General features: G+C 35.5%; 4 protein-coding genes across 4 annotated transcripts; all 4 read right to left on the minus strand.

The window, feature by feature from the left end:
- Positions 1–2,047: 2,047 nt before the first annotated feature.
- LOC116207610 lies at positions 2,048–2,518 on the minus strand. The gene has a single exon (XM_031540639.1). The coding sequence runs from the start codon at positions 2,516–2,518 to the stop codon at positions 2,048–2,050; it is 471 nt and encodes a 156-aa protein (XP_031396499.1).
- A 1,393-nt stretch (positions 2,519–3,911) lies between these two features.
- LOC116207618 lies at positions 3,912–4,532 on the minus strand. Its single transcript, XM_031540650.1, has 2 exons — positions 4,277–4,532; positions 3,912–4,192 (listed from the first exon to the last, which is right to left on the minus strand). The coding sequence occupies exons 1-2, from the start codon at positions 4,530–4,532 to the stop codon at positions 3,912–3,914; spliced, it is 537 nt and encodes a 178-aa protein (XP_031396510.1).
- A 2,172-nt stretch (positions 4,533–6,704) lies between these two features.
- On the minus strand, positions 6,705–7,351 carry LOC116207625. The gene is made up of 2 exons (XM_031540662.1): positions 7,072–7,351; positions 6,705–6,985 (listed from the first exon to the last, which is right to left on the minus strand). The coding sequence occupies exons 1-2, from the start codon at positions 7,349–7,351 to the stop codon at positions 6,705–6,707; spliced, it is 561 nt and encodes a 186-aa protein (XP_031396522.1).
- An 11,831-nt stretch (positions 7,352–19,182) lies between these two features.
- Positions 19,183–20,151, minus strand: LOC116202231 (pectinesterase inhibitor 2-like). The gene has a single exon (XM_031533694.1). The coding sequence runs from the start codon at positions 19,894–19,896 to the stop codon at positions 19,369–19,371; it is 528 nt and encodes a 175-aa protein (XP_031389554.1). The 5' UTR covers positions 19,897–20,151; the 3' UTR covers positions 19,183–19,368.
- Between the last annotated feature and the right edge of the window lie 821 nt (positions 20,152–20,972).

Consider the following 20,972-nt stretch of genomic DNA (forward strand, 5'->3'; position numbering starts at 1 on the left):
CGAAGTTTATGAGTCACTTTTGGCGTACGCTTTGGAGAAAGCTTGGAACTACTCTTCAATTTAGTTCCTCCCATCATCCTCAAACCGATGGCCAAACGGAGGTGGTTAATCGAAGTTTGGGAAGCTTGCTAAGGTCCTTGGTGAAAGGAAATATTCGTCAATGGGACATGGTGCTGCCTCAAGCGGAGTTTGCTTATAACCGATCTCAAAGCAAGTCTACCGGTAAGAGCCCATTCGAGGTTGTTTATGGATCTAATCCTATTGGTCCGTTGGATTTGGTCCCTCTTCCAATTAATCACTCTTTCAGTAGTGATGCTGAAGAAAGAGTGAAGCAAATTCGGAGTATGCATGAAGAGGTTCGCAAGAAGATCATCCGGCAAAATGAGAAATACAAGAAGCAATCCGACAAGTTCAGGAAGCCGGCAACTTTCAAGGAAGGAGACTTGGTATGGATTCACCTTCGCAAAGAGCGGTTTCCACAAGGTCGCTTTGGTAAGCTCAAGCCTAGAGCTGATGGACCTTTTCGAATTTTGAAGAGAGTGGGTGAAAACGCATATAAGGTTGAGCTACCGGGAGACTATGGAGTTTCTGCAACTTTCAATGTCTCTGACCTATTGCCCTATGCTGGAGAAGGCGAAGGGTCCAACTTGGGGACAAGTCTCTTCCAACCGGGGGAGAATGATGGAGAAAACGAGAAGACTATATGATGGTTCTAGAATACAATTAAAGACTGTTGGACTGAAACCGAAGAGTCATTTCGTGCTTAGTCTTCTGAGTCGTTTCTGCATTAAATAGGTTCAAATAAGATGTCATTGGAAAGCCCTAGAAGTCTAGTTTCCAATGAATCAAACTGTTCGTAATTTGGAATTGTCTAGGAAAAGTTATTGTCATTTTCGTGAGTCGTGTCCAGAAAAATCCGAGAAGATAGAATTAGAGTTAATGGGGTGTCTTGGGAAGTTAAAAAGTCCTTGTGTCTTTGTTCTATAAATAGGATGATCGTGTAACGATATGGGCAAGTCATCTTTGAAGTAATCAATTTATATTTTAGAGTAACTCATTCTTTGAGTTGTTTTTCTCTGACTTCGAATAACTTAGGTGGATTCCTAAGGTTCTTCGGGTCGTTCGCTCGTTGTTTTGGGGGCTTGGTCCTCTCTTCTCTCCTTACCGCCATCACAATCCGAGAAATATAAATGTCGTTATGGATTTGTCGCAGGTTATGTTTACAGAGAGAAGAGAACCTTTTCGTAGCAAATCAATGTCATTGTAAGAAAATAATGCCCCGTTTGGATTCAGAGTTCGTTGATTTTAATTTTAACTTTAACTTTAACTCAACACACTACACAACAAAAATACACATTTCTCAATTCAAAAAGTTTAATTTTAACTTTAACTCAATACACTACACAACAAAAACACACGTTTTTCAAGTCAAATTTATAATCACATCTCATTTGTCCTTTTCCACAATCAAAATTAAAATCAAAATCAAAGTAACTTTAACTCTGAATCCAAACAGCCCCTAAATGATTCTCCTTTGCTGGTGAATGTACAGACGATAGACAATCATCTCCAACCCGTATATCATGGGAACAATCTTCTACTTTTCTATTTTATTATTCGTGTGTCTAAATCAACTCCGACAATTTATCAACTAATATTTATTAGACTAATAACTATTTTCGAACTTGTTAGTTATTCTTGTTACTTTGAAGCTATTCTTAATTAAATCTGCTTTTCCGAGCAAAGCAGATTTAATTAAGAACAAAGGTCTTGGTCCTGTCGGCAGATATTGTTGGATGAAATAAGACACTCTTTTTTTTTCGGTAGAGAAACGGGGCAAATGCCCGAAAGAAAAGAATAAAATAAGCCACTCTAGGCAGATTCATTGAAAGAAAATTCCCTTCTTACTTATTATACAGTGCGTACTCTTTCCTTCCATAATTCTGCTGACACTTGGAAGCTTGCTAACTACTTAATTAAACCGCAAAGATGGATGTATGAGTAGTGAAAATGGGAAGTACGTAAGGCATGCATAAGCTTATCACTATCAAAGGTGCTGCATGTGCTGGCGAAGATCCAAGCAAGTGGTTATGGCCATCCCAATGAGAATCCTCATCTCCCTGTTCCGCTCGATCAACAGGTTCTCTGGAGAAGGCTGCGTGATAAATGTTGTGCTGCAACTGCTCTGTGCCTGTGGGGTTATCCTCTCTGTGTCCAGCATATCCCGGTACCTGCCCTGTTCGAATAGCAGTAACCCAATTTGGAATTGGTTGGAGACAACAGAATAGGCATTCATGCACTTCTCGAGCGCCTTTTTCTCCGGCCCTGTGGGTATGCTGTTGTACAGCCTCATTATGAAGAGGTGGATATTGGTCGCGTTGAAGAGGGCCTGCAACTGGGCTATCTCACCGAGCCCTTGCATGTTTCTTGCATGCCCCTCGAGGTTGTCATTGAACACCTTGTAGCAGAACCCGTAGTCCTCCAACGACCTACATATCCGATCAATCAAGGGCTGCATCGCTGGATCGCATAGAACCACATGTGAGAAGAAGACAACTAACAAGCTAACCATAAGTAAATGTAATGGCCTAAGAGAAACCATGATGGAAAAATATACGATTCGTTTCCTAGAACGAGCTAGTGTTATATGTTGAGGTACATACGTAGCTGCACTAGAACAAGTGCAATTTATGGGAGAAAGTTGAGCAAACAAAAGGAATTTGTTTACAAAAAGGCCCCCATTCCAGTGGCTATACTTCCCATATAACTTGAGAATCTCCTCTTCATACTTTCCACTTTTCCCTAAGCTCCACTGTTTTCATTAATTTTCTGGTACCACAGGACAGAACATCTGACCTGTGTAGGTATCATTTGGCAACATGGTCAAAGAGATTCCTTAAAAAATCGAGTGCCTGGTGTAATGCAGAGAGAAGCTCGGTCCTTATGGTAACGCCGCATGTATATGGTGCTGTTCATTCCTTAAACAGACCAAAGTAATAGTACTATTAACAACAATAATAGTCCTTCAGCAAGCAGGTAATACTGTTCGAATAATTTCTTGTTTTATATTATGATCGAGAAGGAATTTTAAATTCTCTTTCCATGTAACTCTTGCCAATGGATGATTATTTCTCGTATGGAGAAAACCTGTAAAAGGTAGCTTCCCCATACCCTTAATTCGTGGTATCCTATTAAATTAGCTAGAGAACATGTTACAACTCAAGCACGTCTTTCAAGAACATGCCATTGCTATAAGATTGCTAGATCTCTCTCTCTCTCTCAGGTCACAACGTAAATTCACGGACCTAGAAGAGGATAAAAGGAAAGAATTCGGAAAGAAAATTTAAGGAAATTTTGAAAAAGATAACATTATTTTCCCACCGAGATTCAGAATGAGCATTGCAGCTACTTTGTCCATTATAATAATTCGTTCTGCCTAATTATTGATACTTGTAAGTGAGAAAAGACAGTTTATCTTAAGCCATAATCTTAGTTCCATCCTAATTGTTTATATTTATGCATTCATATACCAAAACTATATCTAGGACATATATATCATATAGATAAAATGAGGACATAATTGTGACTCTAATGATTAACTGACTTGTATTAGCTCTTGCTTATAATTGTTACATGGAGATCGCTGGCTAGTTATTGCGAGTGCGTTTGGTTTCAGAGTTAAAGTAATTTTGATTTTGATTTTGGAAAAGGACAAATGAAATGGTATTATAAATTTGACTTGGGAAACGTTTGTTTTTGTTGTGTAGTGGGTAGAGTTAAAATCAAAATCATGATTCTAAAATCATTTTATCAAACCAAACATGCCCTGCATGACTTGAAAGCTGCAGGTTTTCTACTTTTCTTATCATTATACAAAAATGCTCTTTGGGCATCAAGGAGCATGTATATGCTTATTTGGTCAGGAATGAGGTAGAGACCAGAGCCATGGTAATGAGAATCCTCTGCTCCCGGTTCTGCTCGACTAGCGGGTTTGGCGGATGAGCTGGAGTGTCAAAGCTCGAGATGCAGCTCCCTAGTAACCGGGGCGTTATCTTCTCAAGGTTGAGCACTTCCTGGTAAGACTCGAGCTTGCTGAAATAGAACCACGCCTGTTGGAACTGGTCGATTATGGTGTTGTACGCGGTCTGGCACTCAGTGAGGGCATCTTTCAGGGACTGATCGGTCGTCCTCCCTGTTCAAAGATAGATACATATGTTATCATGCTTGGCTTTATCCAACTATTATGTTCATAAACGTATTCAAGTTGATTGTTTACCTAGCAGGTCCATAATGGAGAAGCGAATTTGGGTCGCGTTGTTTTGTGCCTGCTCCTGTGCGATTTGTGCCAGCCCACGCATATCTGAAGAGCCGCCCTTGAGCTGCGCTTGGTACACATTGTTGCAGAATCCATAGTCCTCCATTTGGTGACATACCCTATCAATCAAGCCTTGAGTTTGGGGATCAGTGTTGCCAAGAACCTGAGAGATCAGGGGGAAGGTGAAAGCAATCACCACGAGAGGGAAGAACACCATACTCGATTGCCTTGAAGCCATAACCAATGGTGTACTAAGTTTTTTTTTTTTTTTTTTGCTGAATAATGGTGTACTAAGTTAAACGTCCATGACAAGTGCAGCAATTTATAAATGAACATGAGCAAACAAAAGGATTTTGTTTCCAAAAAGACCCTCAATTCCAGTAGCTATATTTTCCATATAATTTTAGCATCTCGTCTTCATACTTTCCACTTTTCCCAAAGCCCTACTGTTCACATTAATTTCCTGGTATCATAGGACAGAATATCTTATCTGTGTAGGTATCATTAAGTCGATGCAGCTTTATCATTTGGCAACATGGTAAAAGAAATTCCTTAAAAAGCTGAGTGCCTGGTGTGATGCCGAGAGAAGCTTGGTCTTATGGTATCGCTGCATGTATATAGTGCCTTTCATTCCCTAAGCCCGCCAAAGCAATAGTAATATTAACAACAATAATAGTCCTTCAACAAGCAAGTAACGGTTCCCATAATTTTTTGTTTCAAATTATGATTAAAAAAAATGGAATTTTGAATTGTCCTTTCATGTTGCTCTTGCCAATTGATGCTTATTTCTTTTATGGAAAAAAAAACCTGCAAAAGGCAGCTTTCCCAGGCCCTCAATTCGTGATATTCTAATAAATTGGCTATTGAACAAGGTGGTCTATGGTGCAATCACTTTGAAGTGGTTGCACCATACAATCAAAGTAAATTACTTTAAAATCAAAATAAATTACTTATTACTTAGTTGTCTAGTAAATTACAAACAAATAAAGTAAACTACACTTATTTCAAAGTAAATTATGCAAATTTCAAGGCAAGTTATACAAATTTCAAAGTCATTTACATAAATTTTAAAGAGTTTTACTTAACTTTATAGTAAAATATATACTTTTTACTTAAATTTTTGGTAATTCACTTGATTAATTGTCTAGTGCAACCATTTTGATTGATTGCACGATAGAATCTCCTCTAGTGAACATGTTACAACTTAAGCACATGTCTTTCAAGAGCATGTCATTGCTAAGAGATCGGTAGAACTCTCTCTCTCGGGTCACAAGGTAAATTCACGAACCTAAAAGAAGGATAGGAGGAAAGAATTGGGAAAGAAAGTTGTAGGAAATTCCAAAGAAGATAACGTTATTTTCCCACCGGGATGTGGAATGAGCATGCAGCTACATCAATATCATATATACATAATAACAAATGCTCGAGCGGTACTCTCATGTTGCTACCTCATCAAAATTAAAATTGTCTTCTCTCATGTTACCGCATTATCAGAATTCTTAATCCTCTCGCGCCACCACATGAGCATCTTCTATTTTGTAATTTCTAAAGAATAGTTTAAGAAATAATATCAATATACAGTATCCTATCAATAAAACAGAGATTCCCACTTTTAATATATTCAATATCGTTTGCACGATATCTTAAATATAATCTAATATTGAATAATTGTCTCATATGATTTTTAATATCTAATTGGGATATAGGCTATTATTGTGCACTTTATACAATTGGACATGTAATATTTCCGATAATTTTTCAAAATAGCGTGGCAAAATATTTGATATCAATAATATTATCACATGCAAAATATTTTCTAAAAGAAGAACGATATATTATCACATATAAATAGGAGGTTTTTTCGTATTTTGAGGACTGCAATATGTGTCATATATATTTTCGGATAATATATGGTAACTTTGCGTTTTATAAATGATCGATCATAGGAAGTATTATTATCACTTAGAGATTTACCTGCTATTCAAACCAATTTCGAAATTTATGTAATAGAAATAATAATAAAATTTATTGGTGCATGCGCGGGTTTTAGCCTAGTTGTCCATGATAATAACTCGTTTCGCCTAATTCTTGATATTTATTTGTAAGGGAGAAGCGACAGATTATCTTAAGCCTTAATTTTAGTTTCATCCTAATTTTTTGTATTTCATGTTTATGCATTCATATACCAGAACTATATCTATGACATATATATGATGTATATAATACGAGGAGATAATTGTGAAACTAATGATGAACTGATTAGTATTAGCTCTTGCTTAATTGTTTTGTGGAGAAATCGCTAGGTAGCTATAGCATGAATCGAAAGCTGTAGGTTTCTACTTATCATCATACAAAAATGCTTTTCGGGCATCAAGCAGCATATACATGCTTATTGGGTCAGGAATGAGGTAGAGACCAGAGCCATGGTAATGAGAATCCTCTGCTCCCGGTTCTGCTCGACTAGTGGGTTTGGCGGATGATCTGGAGTGTCAAAGCTTGAATTGCAGCTCGCTAGTACCCGGGGCGTTATCCTCTCAAAGGTGAGCACTTCGTGGTAAGACTCGAGCTGGAGGAAATAGAACCAAGCCTGTGTGAACTGGTCGATTACGGTGTTGTACGCAGACTGGCACTCAGTGAGGGCATCCTTCTGGGCCTGATCGGTCGTCCTCCCTGTTCAAATATAGAAACATATGTTATCATGCAAGGCTATATCCAACTATTATTATGTTATAAACGTATTCGAGTCGTTTGTTTACCAAGCAGGTCCATAATGAAGATGCGAATCTGGGTCGCGTTGTTTAGTGCCTGCTTCTGAGCAATTTGTGCCAGCCCACGCATATCCGAAGAGCCGCCCTTGAGCTGCTCTTGGTACACATTGTTGCAGAATCCGTAGTCCTCCATTTGGCGACATATGTTATCAATCAAGCTTTGAGTTTGGGGATCAGTGTCACCGAGGACCGGAGAGATCGGGGGGAAGGTGAAAGCAACCACCACGAGAGGGAGGGACAACAGAGTCCATTGCCTTAGAGAAGCCATAGCCAATGGTGTACTGAGTTAAACGTCCATGACAAGTGCATTTTATAGATGAACATGAGCAAAAACGGGAAGCCTTGTGGTTACCAAAATTAAGGATTTCATCGCGGCCTAAAATTTCTTTCCTATTACAACTTACATAGGTGTAATTAAGCTACACTGCATTTCGTTGCTCTATTTGCCAATATTTGATGCCCGAAACTGATATGTAATGGTTGGAGAAAGGAAAAATGCATACTATGATCCAATTCTGCAGGATTTGCATGATTTCAGTCGCCAAGAAAGAAGCAAGGCAAGAACGGCAAATACATGAGCTTAATTAAACTTGGTGCTCATATTGCTAAATTGCTTGGGCTTGTGGGCTCATATTCTTTGCCCTCAAGGGCCTTAGGGCTTCTATGATGAACAATATTTAGCAACCTGAGTCTCATGTAAGTGGACAGCCATGGATGTATGCTGCGATTTCTCCTAATAGAATTAGTTCGGTCATGAATATGCAGTAAGCAGATAAACAAAATGGAAAGGAATCATCATCTCGTTAAAAACTATATGTATGATGATCAAATTTTACTGTTCTACTTGCTCCTATATAGATATATGCAATGATATACGTCTTCTTAGTACATGAAAAGCCAGAAACCCATTTCAACTTGGACTGATTGTTTCCAATTGACGTGGAGGATTTCCGGACCGAAAAGATTTAAAAAAACCCAAGCCTGATAAGTAGATATTGTGTATACCAAAGTACGGATTCTCGTGATATGAAAAGGAAAGATGAGGTGTCTTGATCCCTAATAAAAATATTAGAATTCTAACTAGGTTACTATGTTTTATTTAGAATATGTAGGAGATATTATCTAGGAATATTTAGAATATTTACAATTTGATTTTTCATTTGATATTATTGTTATTTCTAGGATTTAGTTTCCTTTCTTAGACGTATTCGGATTTCTATGAGGTTTTGTAGGCATATGGCCATAGAAAAAATAAAAAAGGAATAATCCGGGTCAATAATATTTCGTTGATAAAATTCAGAGATTTCTTTTCATCTATGACCTTTTTGGGTGGTACTCTTCGGGTCTAAACGCGATCTATTCCCTTCGTATCTAAATTCAGTTTATGCGTGAGAAATCATGTGATCCACGCTACATCACAATTTTTGTTTGTTTCTTTTGTAACAATTTGCATAACATCAGTGTAGCGTTCGAACAATCGTCCCAAAAGGTGCTGGCTTTCATTAGATTATACCATTGGAGACTGGCTATGGTTTTGCCGATTGAAGCAATTTCATGGTGTCTACTGGTAGAATTAGTACAAGAAAGGTGATGGAACAAGGTGCGTTCAAGCTCCTTTAATTAATTTTTAGTTTGTTGTTGTTCAAGGGACAAGGAGGAAAATATTGAACACCGGAAAAATTCTTGGAAGGAAAGTTCATTTTATTCAACGTAAGAACCAAATATATATAGACTTCATAATTGCTAAAGGCTAAAAATACTCAGCACGTTCTGCCACTAAGAAATGTTCTGCCACTAAGGCACGTTCTCCCACTAAGACACGTTAACACCACTTACTGACTTGACCTAAAACCTAGCAACATAATCAGAACAAATTATGTCCAACAAACAAGAAAACCATAACATCTAAAATATCCCTAGAAAATGGGACTTGACCAAACTAACTCAAAGACACCAAATGACACACATAACAGCAGCTCTGAGACAACATCCGACATACTCCTCATTGGATCAGATGCTGCTGCAAACTTCAATCTTGTCCTCTAACAGCTCGAACCTATCAACTTGATGAAATATGCCTGCCAGTTGGTCTTCTATTTTGCAATACACCAGCTTCACTTCTTCACATTGTTGCACTTGTCAACGAAAATAATACTTGGCCTTGAAATGCTTGGTTCCTCCATGAAACATAGGATTTTGTGGTATAGCCAAAGTGACTTTATCATCCACAAACAAATCAGTGCTTTCTTTTTCTGCAATCTGAACACCATTGCAAACTCTAGGGGTCTCCTTTAAGTCTATAGACATTCTCCTCCTGTCTTGGTACATGAAAAATTTCTGGCTGGTCAACATATATGTTATCTTGAATGACACAATAATTAATCACTGGTATGGCTCTGGTTTTGTCCACTGAGCCATCAGGATTGAGTTTTGTCATGAAGTCGAACTAGACTCCAATAGCCTTCCTGTCTAGAGGTTCTTAAACCAGCTCCCAAGTCTGGTTTTTTTCAATCATGGATAACTCATCCTTCATTGCAACTTCCCGTTTTTTTATCTCCCTTGGCTTCCTCATATCCAGCAGGTTCCAGAACAGCCACATTGCATCTCTGGTATATCTCTGCAAGTGACCTCGCTCCTCTGACTGGTGGATTATTCACCAGCTCATCAGGCTTCATCTCCAGTGGATTCAAAGAGAAGCATTTACCCTGCATCTTAATTCTAAACAACTCCTGACCACTTGGATAAAGATCAAGCACTTTCTCTCCTCAAACATCACCTTGTAACCTTTTTCAATGAGTTGACCAATACTAAGCAAATTCTGATCAATCTGAGGAACATACAAAACTTTAGAAATCAATTTTGTACATGTGCAGCTCTCATTGGCTATTGTTCCTTTTCCCTTCACAAATATGCAGTCTCCGTTCACAATTCTCACCCTTGATTGTACTGACTTATTAAGGTCTCTAAACAGCTCCTCATCACTTGTCATGTGTTTTGTACAAACACTCTCAACAAGCCAACTATCACCAGAAACACAAGAAGTAAAATAAGAAGCAACAAACAACTGGCCCACCTCTCGCTAGACTGTAGTTTGTGCCTCACCTTGATGTCGAGTCACCTCCTCCTTGCAAATGACTTCAGCATGTCCTAGCTTATGACACCTTCTGCACTTCATATCATGCTTCCTCCAACACTTGTAGTGTGGATGGTTCCTCTTGCCACAATACTGACAAGGACGATGATTCCCCCCTTTTGTTACTATTAGAAGCATATGCACTTCCTTCATTTACAGTAGCCTCAGATGCACTGTCATACCCTTTCTTCCATTTCCACTTTTTGCCTTTTCCACCAGAACTCTACTGCACTTTGGCCTGCAAAGCTCCTTCAACAATTCTTCCTTGCCTCATCAATCTTCTTTGCTCTCGTGCTTGCAAAACACTGAGCAGTTCTGCTAGCCTAATGGTTGACAGATCTTTGGTATTCTCCAAAGAGGGATCTTTTGCACTTACTTGCTATTTGAGAGGTCAGTGCCTAGAACCCTTACCTTGTTTGCAATGCCAATCAGCCTATCAGAGTACTCTTTGATGGTCTTTGACTCCATCATTTGCTGCCACTTGAACTCTCTTATTAGATTCAACACTTTCATTCTTCTGATCCTCTCATCTCCTTGACACTCAGCTTTGAGGAAGTCCCAGATGGCTTGTGCGGACTCACACATCATGATTCTACTGAAAATACTTGGAGAAACCGCAACATAAAGGCAAGACTTGGCCTTTGCTTTCCTGATTGTCCTTTCCTTGTAATACCTGATTTGATTCAGGGTTGGATTGTCAGAAAGAGGAGCAACCTTGTAGTCTTGTTCCACAGCTTCCCACAAGTCACAACTCCCCAAATAAGCTTTCATCCTCACAACCCAGGGTTGATAGTTGTCTCCATCAAACACTGGGGGAGCCATGGTCGAGAAACCACTCGATCCTGCCTCCGTTGCTGATGGAATTTTTAGAGGTAAATTCGATGGATAGTGTTTAGGGGTCGCTCGATCAAACCCACAAGTCTCTCACAGGTCCCTCAAGATCAAGGGAGCGCTGATACCAATGTTGTTGTTCAGGGACAAGGGGAAAATATCGTAGCAAGAAAACTGGATAAATTTTGGGAAGGAAAGTTCATTTTATTCAACGTAAGAACCAAATATATAAACAAACTTCATAACTGCTAAAGGCTAAAAAATAAAAATACTCAGCACATTTTGCCATTAAGACATGTTCTGCCAAGGGTTCTGCCACTAAGGCACATTTTCCCACTAAGACAAATTAACACCACTTACTGACGTGACCTAAAATCTAGCAATAGAATCAGAACAAATTCTATCCAACAACAAGATAACCATAACATCTAAAATATCCCTAGAAAATAGGACTCGACCAAACTAACTCAAAGACACCAAGCGACACACAGAACAGCAACTCCGAGACAACATTGAACAGTGTATCACGGTGCTATACCCTCTTTGATTGTATTTATTTTCAGTCTTCGTGTCCTCAGGTTTGCGCCACCGATTGATGAAAAGATTTCTTTTTGGAGGCCATTGTGAATATCCGGCCAAGAGTTACAAGACGTCGTCAGTTTGTCTGCATCTTAATATCACCCTCAGACATCACATATCTAGCAGCTGCATCATATGTAACATGCCCTGCGCTCTACTCCTGCATACTTCTGTCAAATATAGGAGTCCAATCACCATGTTATTCCCGCATTTACTGTTGAGAGTTGTCCTACATTGAAATGTTGATTAGAAATCCATGGATTTATAAAATACTGACTTATCAATCAAACTTTTGAGTTGGAGATAGACACAGTCGTATATAGGCCTAGTGAAAATTTTACATTTACATTTCATCCGTGCTTGGTAGACTGCTAGCGGTTCTGATCTTTTGATCCGACCAGTGATCTTCGTTGTTCACTTGTCGATTCTTTCCACTGGTAGGAGCTCGTCTTTGTAGGAATCATAGAAAAAATCTTCATGAACATTGATACCAGTGATTGGTATATATATATATATATATATATATACATATATACATATACACCTCCGGTTAGGCTAGGTATAGCCAAATTTAATCCTGGCTTGCAATATATTATTCCTTTCCGTCTTTCACTATATGTTGAAACCATAATTATTTTTGTGAATTTGGAATATTAAAAGTATCTATTTTTCTTCATAATATGAACTGGCGAAAGACAACAGACACATGGATGCGCACACAATCGACATGACAAGCTCTATAATTCCTAGGCCAGGGAATGAGTTTATTAACAGTTTGCAATGACATATCAATGAGATTCCGCATCTGCCAGTTTCGGATGCTCATTAAATCCACGGAGGAAGAGCGGGGGTTGCGAAGGTTGTTTGGCAGCTCTTCACAGCAGGGGCTGCCTTCACCTCTAAGTCGAAGACATCCTGATAAGAAGAATTCCTGAAAGTAAAGGAACCCTGCTCGAACTGGTGGTATACAAGCTGGTAGGCCTTCCTGCATTCCGTTAGCACATTCCTTGTGGCATCATCGGTTGCATTGCCGAGCTGATCTGTGACACAGAGATAGTGCAGACTTGCATTGTTGACTGCCACCATCTGCACTAGGTAGGCAAGCCGTGCAAGCCCGAGGACCTGCCCTTAAGGTTCTCATCGAACACTCCCTTGCAGGAACTAGGTCATCAGTTGCTTTGTCGGCGAGGGCTGGCAAGGCTAAGAAGGGGACTAGGGAAATCATTGCAAGTGACAAGAACCATGCAGGAGATCGCTTAGCAGATGCTATCGCGTGACATATTTACGTGTATTAATTGATTCTTTTGGTCACGATGTTACCGAATTCTGTGAATGCATAATGACAAGAAACTTTCATAGATGAAACTATGAGCTAATTAACAAAGGGAAAGCATGGAAAAGGGCCACATATATAAATGCTTATTGTTAGGACCAAATCGTCCCAGAATTTGACTCTTAATTAACTTCCACGCAAAGTGTAACATATATATTGGGTTGAATTGGCTCTCCAAAATAAACTAATTAATGCGCAGATTACGTTGGAGTCGAGTCAGGAGAGGGAAGTAAATAAAGGGACAAAATCCCCGTATTTCACCAAAAAAAATAAAGGGATAGAATTCTTATAGAATTATATCATGAGAAACGTATCTATCAAAGAGTGCAGTGCCGCATATCTCTTGTCTGGTAATACAAGCCAATAGGGACAGTGGTAACGGGAGTTCGAGTTAAAGGCTTGCTTGCAGTACGAAGGTAGGAGTATAAGAAGTTACAGATTTCATACTCAATGGGACTACTCGTTTCCCTTTATTAGATATTAGAATTTTTATTTTATACAAATAAGTATATATATTATACAATAATTTTGTTCTCATATATTATATACAATTCTACATACATATTTAAAATATTAAAAATGCTACTATTAAAAATAAATACAGTAGTTAATAAAAAATATTATATAGTTAATCTACAATAAACAAAAAATAATTTTATTATACAACAAATACAAATGGGTTCTAATATTATATGTACAATTTAACGTATAAAATTGAAAATAAATTACTCCGGGTCACTCATATAGACCAATGCAAGTGAAATAAATTATAATAACCTAAACATAAGAAGAGTCTCCGGAAGCATTTCACAAATTGAAATCTACAAATGTAATTCAAGGTGGTTTTAGTTTTTACTATACTTAATTTTAATAATATGTCTTAAAATGTTCATGTAAATATTCAATTTTTTTTATAGTGGAGTGTAATATACTCTAGCTTATATAATATAGTCAAAATTTTATTTTAAACTTTATAAATCATAAAATCTTCTGCATTATGTTAGTGATCTCGAATTACCATCATATATAAATGAAATTTGTTCTTTATTTAAAATACTTACAGCATAAAATTGAGTTTTGATATCAATTATAAGTAATAAAGCCATATATTAATTTATATAGTATTTATCTATCTATTTACATATCAAAATGCGTATTATTTATAAGATTTTAAGGGAATATATAAAAAGAAACTTGTGCAACACACTTGTTAGAAAACTAGTTTTGTTTTATGTAATTAGGACCCCTCCCATAAGAGTTGATGAGGAGATTTCATTTGTGCGACAAGAAGCTTCCACGTAAGCATATTGGAGCGACGATGAGTTTCTTTGTAAGCTTACTGAAAACCTTTCATTATATATTTATTCAACTTTATAATGATTCCAAGGAATCAAGAAAATAAGTTACCAAATTTCTAAGCATATTAGAGACCTTCAATAAATTAATAAATTTAATAAATCAATTTTGACAAATTCGCCTCTCTTTCGCCCAAGGCCAGGGGATCGCATCCCTGACATCTTCTATATAACATATATACTTTCTTTTAAATTTTGAAAAATTATATTTACGAAAATTACCCACATTTTGTATATCACATTTTATTTCAAGAATAAAAAAATGTAAACATCTGCATAACGCGTGGGTTACATGACTAGTTAAAATAATAAGAGATAAGTAATTAAACAAATTTAGAATCTATATATATTATATTATAAAATTCACCAAAGAATTATATTATAAATGATGTATTCATAATGATACAATAAATAAGTACTCAAATGAATATTAGATTAGTTTCAATCGAAAATTTCAATTTATATATATGATAAAATAAATAATACAATGCATACTAATTGAGATTATTGCAATATATTTACTGAACCATTCAGAATTAGTCTAATTTATATAATTAATGTTGTATAAAACTTCAAAGTTAACATTAAAAATTTTATTGTGCTAAGAAGCAAATATGTGCTCAAAAAATTAGAACAATTGCTATAAGCAATAATATACAAACGTTAAAATAAAATAATTAGTACAAGCGATATATATACTGAATCATTTAGGCTTAGTCTAATTTTATTGATTAAATATTGTATAAAACTTCAAATTAAACATAAAAATATTTTATTGGGCTAAGAAGCAAATATGTGCTCAAATAGTTAGAACAATTGCTATATGAAATGATATATAAACGTGTTAAATGAACATATAGAATGCAAAGGACGACATAAACTATAAAAAAAAATCTAATTGATCATATAGATAACTTAGTGAAAAATTATGCTTCTATAAAAGAAAAAGATTACGATATTGTGCTATAAATTTAAGGTAATAAATAAAATAAAGAAGATGTAACCTAGAGATATGATGCCTATTAATTTAAAACAAATTTTTAACCTAATTAATTAATTTGGTATATTTGAAAAATCTAATTAATAATTTTACCAAATATATTATGCATGTTAATTGAAACAATTAGTTTCAAATTTTTATTATTTTTATTATAATAGTTAACTTACCAGTACTTGTAAAACAAATTATTGAAGATTTTGTTTTTAAAAATTAAAATTTATAAATGAAAATATTAATACTTTTTATAATATAATTAATGTTTCAAAGTGTAAATTATTACAAAAATGATATTTAGATTTTTTAAAACAAACCCGGGTAACTTATTGAACAAAAAGACTATAAATAATGTAATGCGCAAATAAGAAAATGAAAATTATAATGATTTATACTCGAAAATAATTATTAAGCACATATATAAATTATTACAACACACTAATTATATAAAATTACAAGAATATTAAAAATGAAATTTAACATGTGAATATAAGGATTTCGAATAGCACTATCTCAAAAAATATCTACAACGTATATCCAAATGATATACTTTTAGTATATCTTTGAATTATATTGGTAGCTAATTATATTGTGTGTGTATATATATATATATAATGCACACTAAGTACGATAGTTAATTACCTATAAAAATAATTTTCATAAAAATTAACACAAGACACTAAATCTAGGAAATTAGGGTCCGTAAAAAGTATAAAAATTAATAATTGAAAGTAAGCATATAACAAAATATTATTTTCAAGAAATAAATTTACAAGATCAAGTTTGTATACCTGCACTTAGTAAATTTGCATAATGTTAACGATTAAATAAATTTAAATAGAAATGATTTTTTTTATTTTAAAAGATATTTTATGATTACAACAATAGAATATTTTTTAAAATTTTTTATTAGATACTGTCAGTTCAATAATATTTTAAAATTGAATGCATATTTTTTTATAAGATTTTGATAATATTTTTTTATATTAATGATGTATATATTACTATATCTACCCCGTGCTACACACCATCAACACTAGCTCCATGGCTAGTATATATTGTGAGTTACTATTCTATTCATCGATAACAAGGAAAAAGGCAGTTAATTTGCTTCAAATTTTTGAAGTGTTCATTCCCTTACCGATTAAAAGGGCGGGTAAAAAAGAAAAGAAAGAACAAACATAATCCGTGTTCGAGTTCGTCATAGGTCCGTTGAGCCTAGGCCTGAAACAGCAATTAATGTCCCGTGGGCTCGAGGAATATAAAGCTATTTGCTCTCACTAGCAGCGTCAGCGATAGTGGTGGCTCGATTGAATCCTTCTTCTCATACAAGGCAGCGATCGATACGTTCAACAGAATTACTTCCTATATCAAGATATACCTAATAATCCCAAATCTTCCAAAATCCCATATCAAAATATATTTAATATTTACAATATTTTATTGTTTGACATTATTCACTTGAATCTCTCTATTAATATATACTTGACAAATAATTTTATTCTGCTGTAGCGTTTCAAGCCGCTAAGATTGGGAGGCTCCCCAAAAAGTCCTTTTTAAGAAGGTTTTAAAAGAGGAAGGGGTCTTGGTATAATAGCACAAGGCGTCGCCCGAAATCAAGAGATCATGGATTCAATCATCACCAGTGGGACTTATATGCCCCTTTATTTAGCTTTATTTCATTTCCTTATACTAGTCCTGGTGCCTCCCTTATTACAGAACAAAGGAGGTTTTAGAATATTAGGATTTTGACTATAATGCAAGAAACTTACTATTTTGATGCACTATTTTATTATTACAAATGTCACACCTAAAGATTTTGACTATAATGCAAGAAACTTACTATTTTGATGCACTATTTTATTATTATAAATGTCACACTTTAAGCGTACAATAAGAAACTTTTTATTTAATAAGTATCTATGTAAATAATAAAAAAACTTGCTATTTAGCAAGAAACGACACAAATAGACATATGACAAACTGCTTTATGGGCGCTTCCTGTTTGGCCTCCGAATATCCCTCTTTTTAAGGAGCCTCCTTATAGAAGTTAAATCCTATATTATATGTGTTGTGCAACCTGGAGTAGTGGTGCTTGTGGACCAAGCCTTATCGCCAAGTATCAATTTTACTTCTGGGAATAAATAGATCGTTACCGAGAGATTCGAATCCCTCGGTAAATTTATCGACAGGGTAACTCCGTGTTTTTATTAAAAAGATTCGCCCGCCTACCCCGCTCTCTCTCTCTCTCCCCCCTATCCTCTCCCAAGTATCAATTTTACTTCTGGGAATAAACAGATCGTTACCGAGGGATTCGAATCCCTCGGTAAATTTATCGACAGGGTAACTCCGTGTTTTTGTTAAAAAGATTCGCCCGCCTACCCCGCTCTCTCTCTCTCTCCTATCCTCTCCCATCTCTCTCATATTTTTCTTGTATTTTTGAAGTCATGAACCCAAAGGCCTCCCACCCCGTTCCACCCATCCCTCATGCCATCTCCTTGACCGTTAAGTTACGGGCATTATTTTTGTCATTTCTCTACACTTAATTATATTTGTATTACTTGTCTTTATATTTTCATTCTTAAAAAACCAAAAACTTGTAATATTAACAAATTTGCATTGATAATATATACATTTAATAATAAATTCAACATCATATATCTATATAATGCATGTGATATTTAACTGAAAATAACCACATAGTTTATTTGACCGATCTAAATAGATTTTAATGTAAGATAATCAAGAATTTTATAGACTCTCCCTTACGAGTTCGAACGTGCTTTCTACTACTATTTATTTTGAGGTTTTATTTCTAATACTATTTATTTCATTCTTTCTTCTTCTTTTACTTTTTATGTACAATATTAAAATTGTAAGTAACTATAAAATGCATCTATTTATGACTTGCGCTCCGAGCGTAAACATAATCTTAGTTATAATGTTTATGCGCTCCGAGTGTAAACATTTTATTTATATACTTATATCTATATATATTTTTTCAAAAACCCAAAATTTTAAATATTCAAATTAATTAATTTCATATTTACTATAAATATTTAATACTTTCAATCCTAACTTAAATTAATTTTATATTTAACTCATAATATATTATTTTCTTCAAGAAATATAATTTATATGTGATATATTTTCACAATTATTATTGTAAAACAAATATTAAATTTCTCATTTGATATTTTATTTTTTAACTTTTTATTAAAAAATTGATACTTTTTAATTTACCGAGGGATTTTCCCTCTGTAAATCCCTCGGTAATATTACTGAGAGATTTTTGCTTCGGTAATTTATTTAAAAAATTAATTTTATTATTTTTACTGAGGAAAAATCCCTCGGTAAAATATTTTTAAAATAAATAATTTTTAAATTTTACCGAGGGAAAAATACCTCTGTAATTTATTTTAAAAAAAATTATCTTTTAAAATTTTTTATTTTACCCAAGGGGATTACCGAGAGATTTTTCCCTCGGTAATTAATCCCTCGGTAAAGTTTCTGAGGGATTACCGAGAGAATTTGACCGAGGGACACAATCCCTCGGTAATTTTCTCGGTAATCCCGGTATTTCTAGTAGTGCCACTTCGATCTGTTATTGTTCTTTTAGATTTTTATCATGGCGAATTCTTTGGATATATATGTGCACAATTAATGAAATCAAGCAAGCGTCCGAGGTGTCATTTTCGGCATCATTGAGCATAACCGAAAATCTTTATGTGACCCGTCAGGGGAGGGATTAGTTCTTCCTAATAAATCACTAGCTTTTTCTTAGGTCCATCAATGCCTAGGTGGTCCTCAATTGTCTAAAGATGCAACTGATGGAATATTATATAATTATGAATAAGAAAAGTCATCACCAATATAAAAGATAATAAGCCATCAATGCAGTCTTATCTCACGTTGACGTGGGAAGAGAAAAACTAATAAGATTTCTTCAGTTAAAGATAATTGCGACAATTATTTGAATAATTAATACTTATTCATCTATTTCAAGCAACGCAATGAGGTAGGAACCATCGAAGAATTTCTCAATCCATATATATAAAACCTAAGCTGATTGAGCGACAAACGCGGTGACGCTATAGAATGTCTGGAGAGTCAGCAGCATGTCCTCCGTGATAGCAGCGGTCGGAGAGCTTGAGGGGAGTCCATTTTCACACTTGTAAGCGGGGTCCGTCGAGGGCCCTGCCTTGTCTACCTCGTCGTACTTCCCTTGCTTCGACAGATCATGCGCAGCTCCAAGCTCTTTCTGTATCTCCTGGTACAGGGAGACGCAGGTCCCGTATGCATTTTGGAGGGAAGGATTATTTCTGGTCGAGTCGCGGAGAAGCGCAGAGAAGGTGTTGAGGTTACTGTCTGCCTGTTTCTGGGCAGCATCGATGGAGATGAGGGACAGCAGAGGGAGGTCTGCCGAGCCGGTTCGGGGGTCCGACCCGAGAATCCTCTGGCATGTTTCTTGGTTCTGGGTCTGCGAGCAGATTGCGGCGAGGGTTTCTTGCGGGACTCCATAACAAGGACTGAGGAGGAAGAAGAAGGAGGAGAAGGTGAAGGAGAAGAGAAGAAGAGTGGAAGCCATAAGGACTAAATGGCTTTAGCCTCCTAACGAAAAAAAAAAAAGGGTTTAGCGGGGTTATGCATTCAAAGGACGTTCGGTTACATATATATCAGATGGGTTTCTTTTTGTTATGGAAAATGGAAATATATGGTCTTACTAAATTTGGTAACTTTGAATTTGTTTCTCATGAATTTGTGAAGTTGCTTATTTTAAATAATTTTGACGTCATAAATTCAACTATAGGAATACTACCGTAGATATCAAAATCAAAATGGGAAGGGAGTTATGATATTAGTTTTTAATGGAATGAAGGCCGACCCAATCGAGTCTACCGAAAAATAATTCATGTCTACCGAAAAAAAAGGCCAATCCAATTGAACAAGTGGGTATCCACTTGACTGGGGTGATATATATATTCATTTAAAAAAATGCTAAATCCTCCATAAAAACGCGCAACAAAATGTCCACTCAATCATTTATAAATTTGTTTGGATTTTGACTGTAATGGAAGTTTCTATGATCACTCTACAGTAGTTAATCAATTATGAGTTTACAGTTACTAATAGCCGAATCTAACGTATATCACTATTGTTTGTCATTCATAACTTGTTTGAATACAAGAGAAATAGAGGGGAAGAAGAAAAGCTTAATTAATAGAATTTTCAAAGACACTGATATAACTTTCCCTCCCTTCTTCTCCGATTTTCTCTGTATTTCTCAATCCAAACATGGCGTTCAAGTCATCACAAACATTAAAAATATTACAACAATCATATTCTTCTCTAATTTATAAAGTTGGTTAATATCCTTTCCATGGATTATTAACACAATCTTATGGAAAAACAACCGAGATTTTACAATATGGCAGTCAGCTCAGAATGATCACTTTAGAATTGCAATGACGTCAGAATAATCTAAGTAAATACATTGCTTCAAATTACGTGCTTATGACATTGATGAGTTCAAAGTGCATGAAAATGTTCAACCAAAAAAAGAAAAAGTAACATGAATATTTTGGTGGTACAGATTCCTCTTTATTATTATTATTATTGTTATTATTATTATTGTTATTATTATTATTGTTATTATTATTATTA

This window comes from Punica granatum, chromosome 1, assembly GCF_007655135.1.
Source record: "Punica granatum isolate Tunisia-2019 chromosome 1, ASM765513v2, whole genome shotgun sequence".
In the NCBI taxonomy this organism is placed as follows: Eukaryota; Viridiplantae; Streptophyta; class Magnoliopsida; order Myrtales; family Lythraceae; genus Punica; species Punica granatum.

Excerpts from the sequence above, each read along its gene's own strand:
- LOC116207610 (XM_031540639.1), bottom strand. The coding sequence starts at position 2,518 with ATGCAGCCCTTGATTGATCGGATATGTAGGTCGTTGGAGGACTACGGG.
- LOC116207618 (XM_031540650.1), bottom strand. The coding sequence starts at position 4,532 with ATGGTGTTCTTCCCTCTCGTGGTGATTGCTTTCACCTTCCCCCTGATC. Across the intron at positions 4,193-4,276 it reads CTCCATTATGGACCTGCTAG|GGAGGACGACCGATCAGTCC; the intron begins GTAAACAATCAA and ends ATCTTTGAACAG.
- LOC116207625 (XM_031540662.1), bottom strand. The coding sequence starts at position 7,351 with ATGGCTTCTCTAAGGCAATGGACTCTGTTGTCCCTCCCTCTCGTGGTG. Across the intron at positions 6,986-7,071 it reads CTTCATTATGGACCTGCTTG|GGAGGACGACCGATCAGGCC; the intron begins GTAAACAAACGA and ends ATATTTGAACAG.
- LOC116202231 (XM_031533694.1), bottom strand. The coding sequence starts at position 19,896 with ATGGCTTCCACTCTTCTTCTCTTCTCCTTCACCTTCTCCTCCTTCTTC.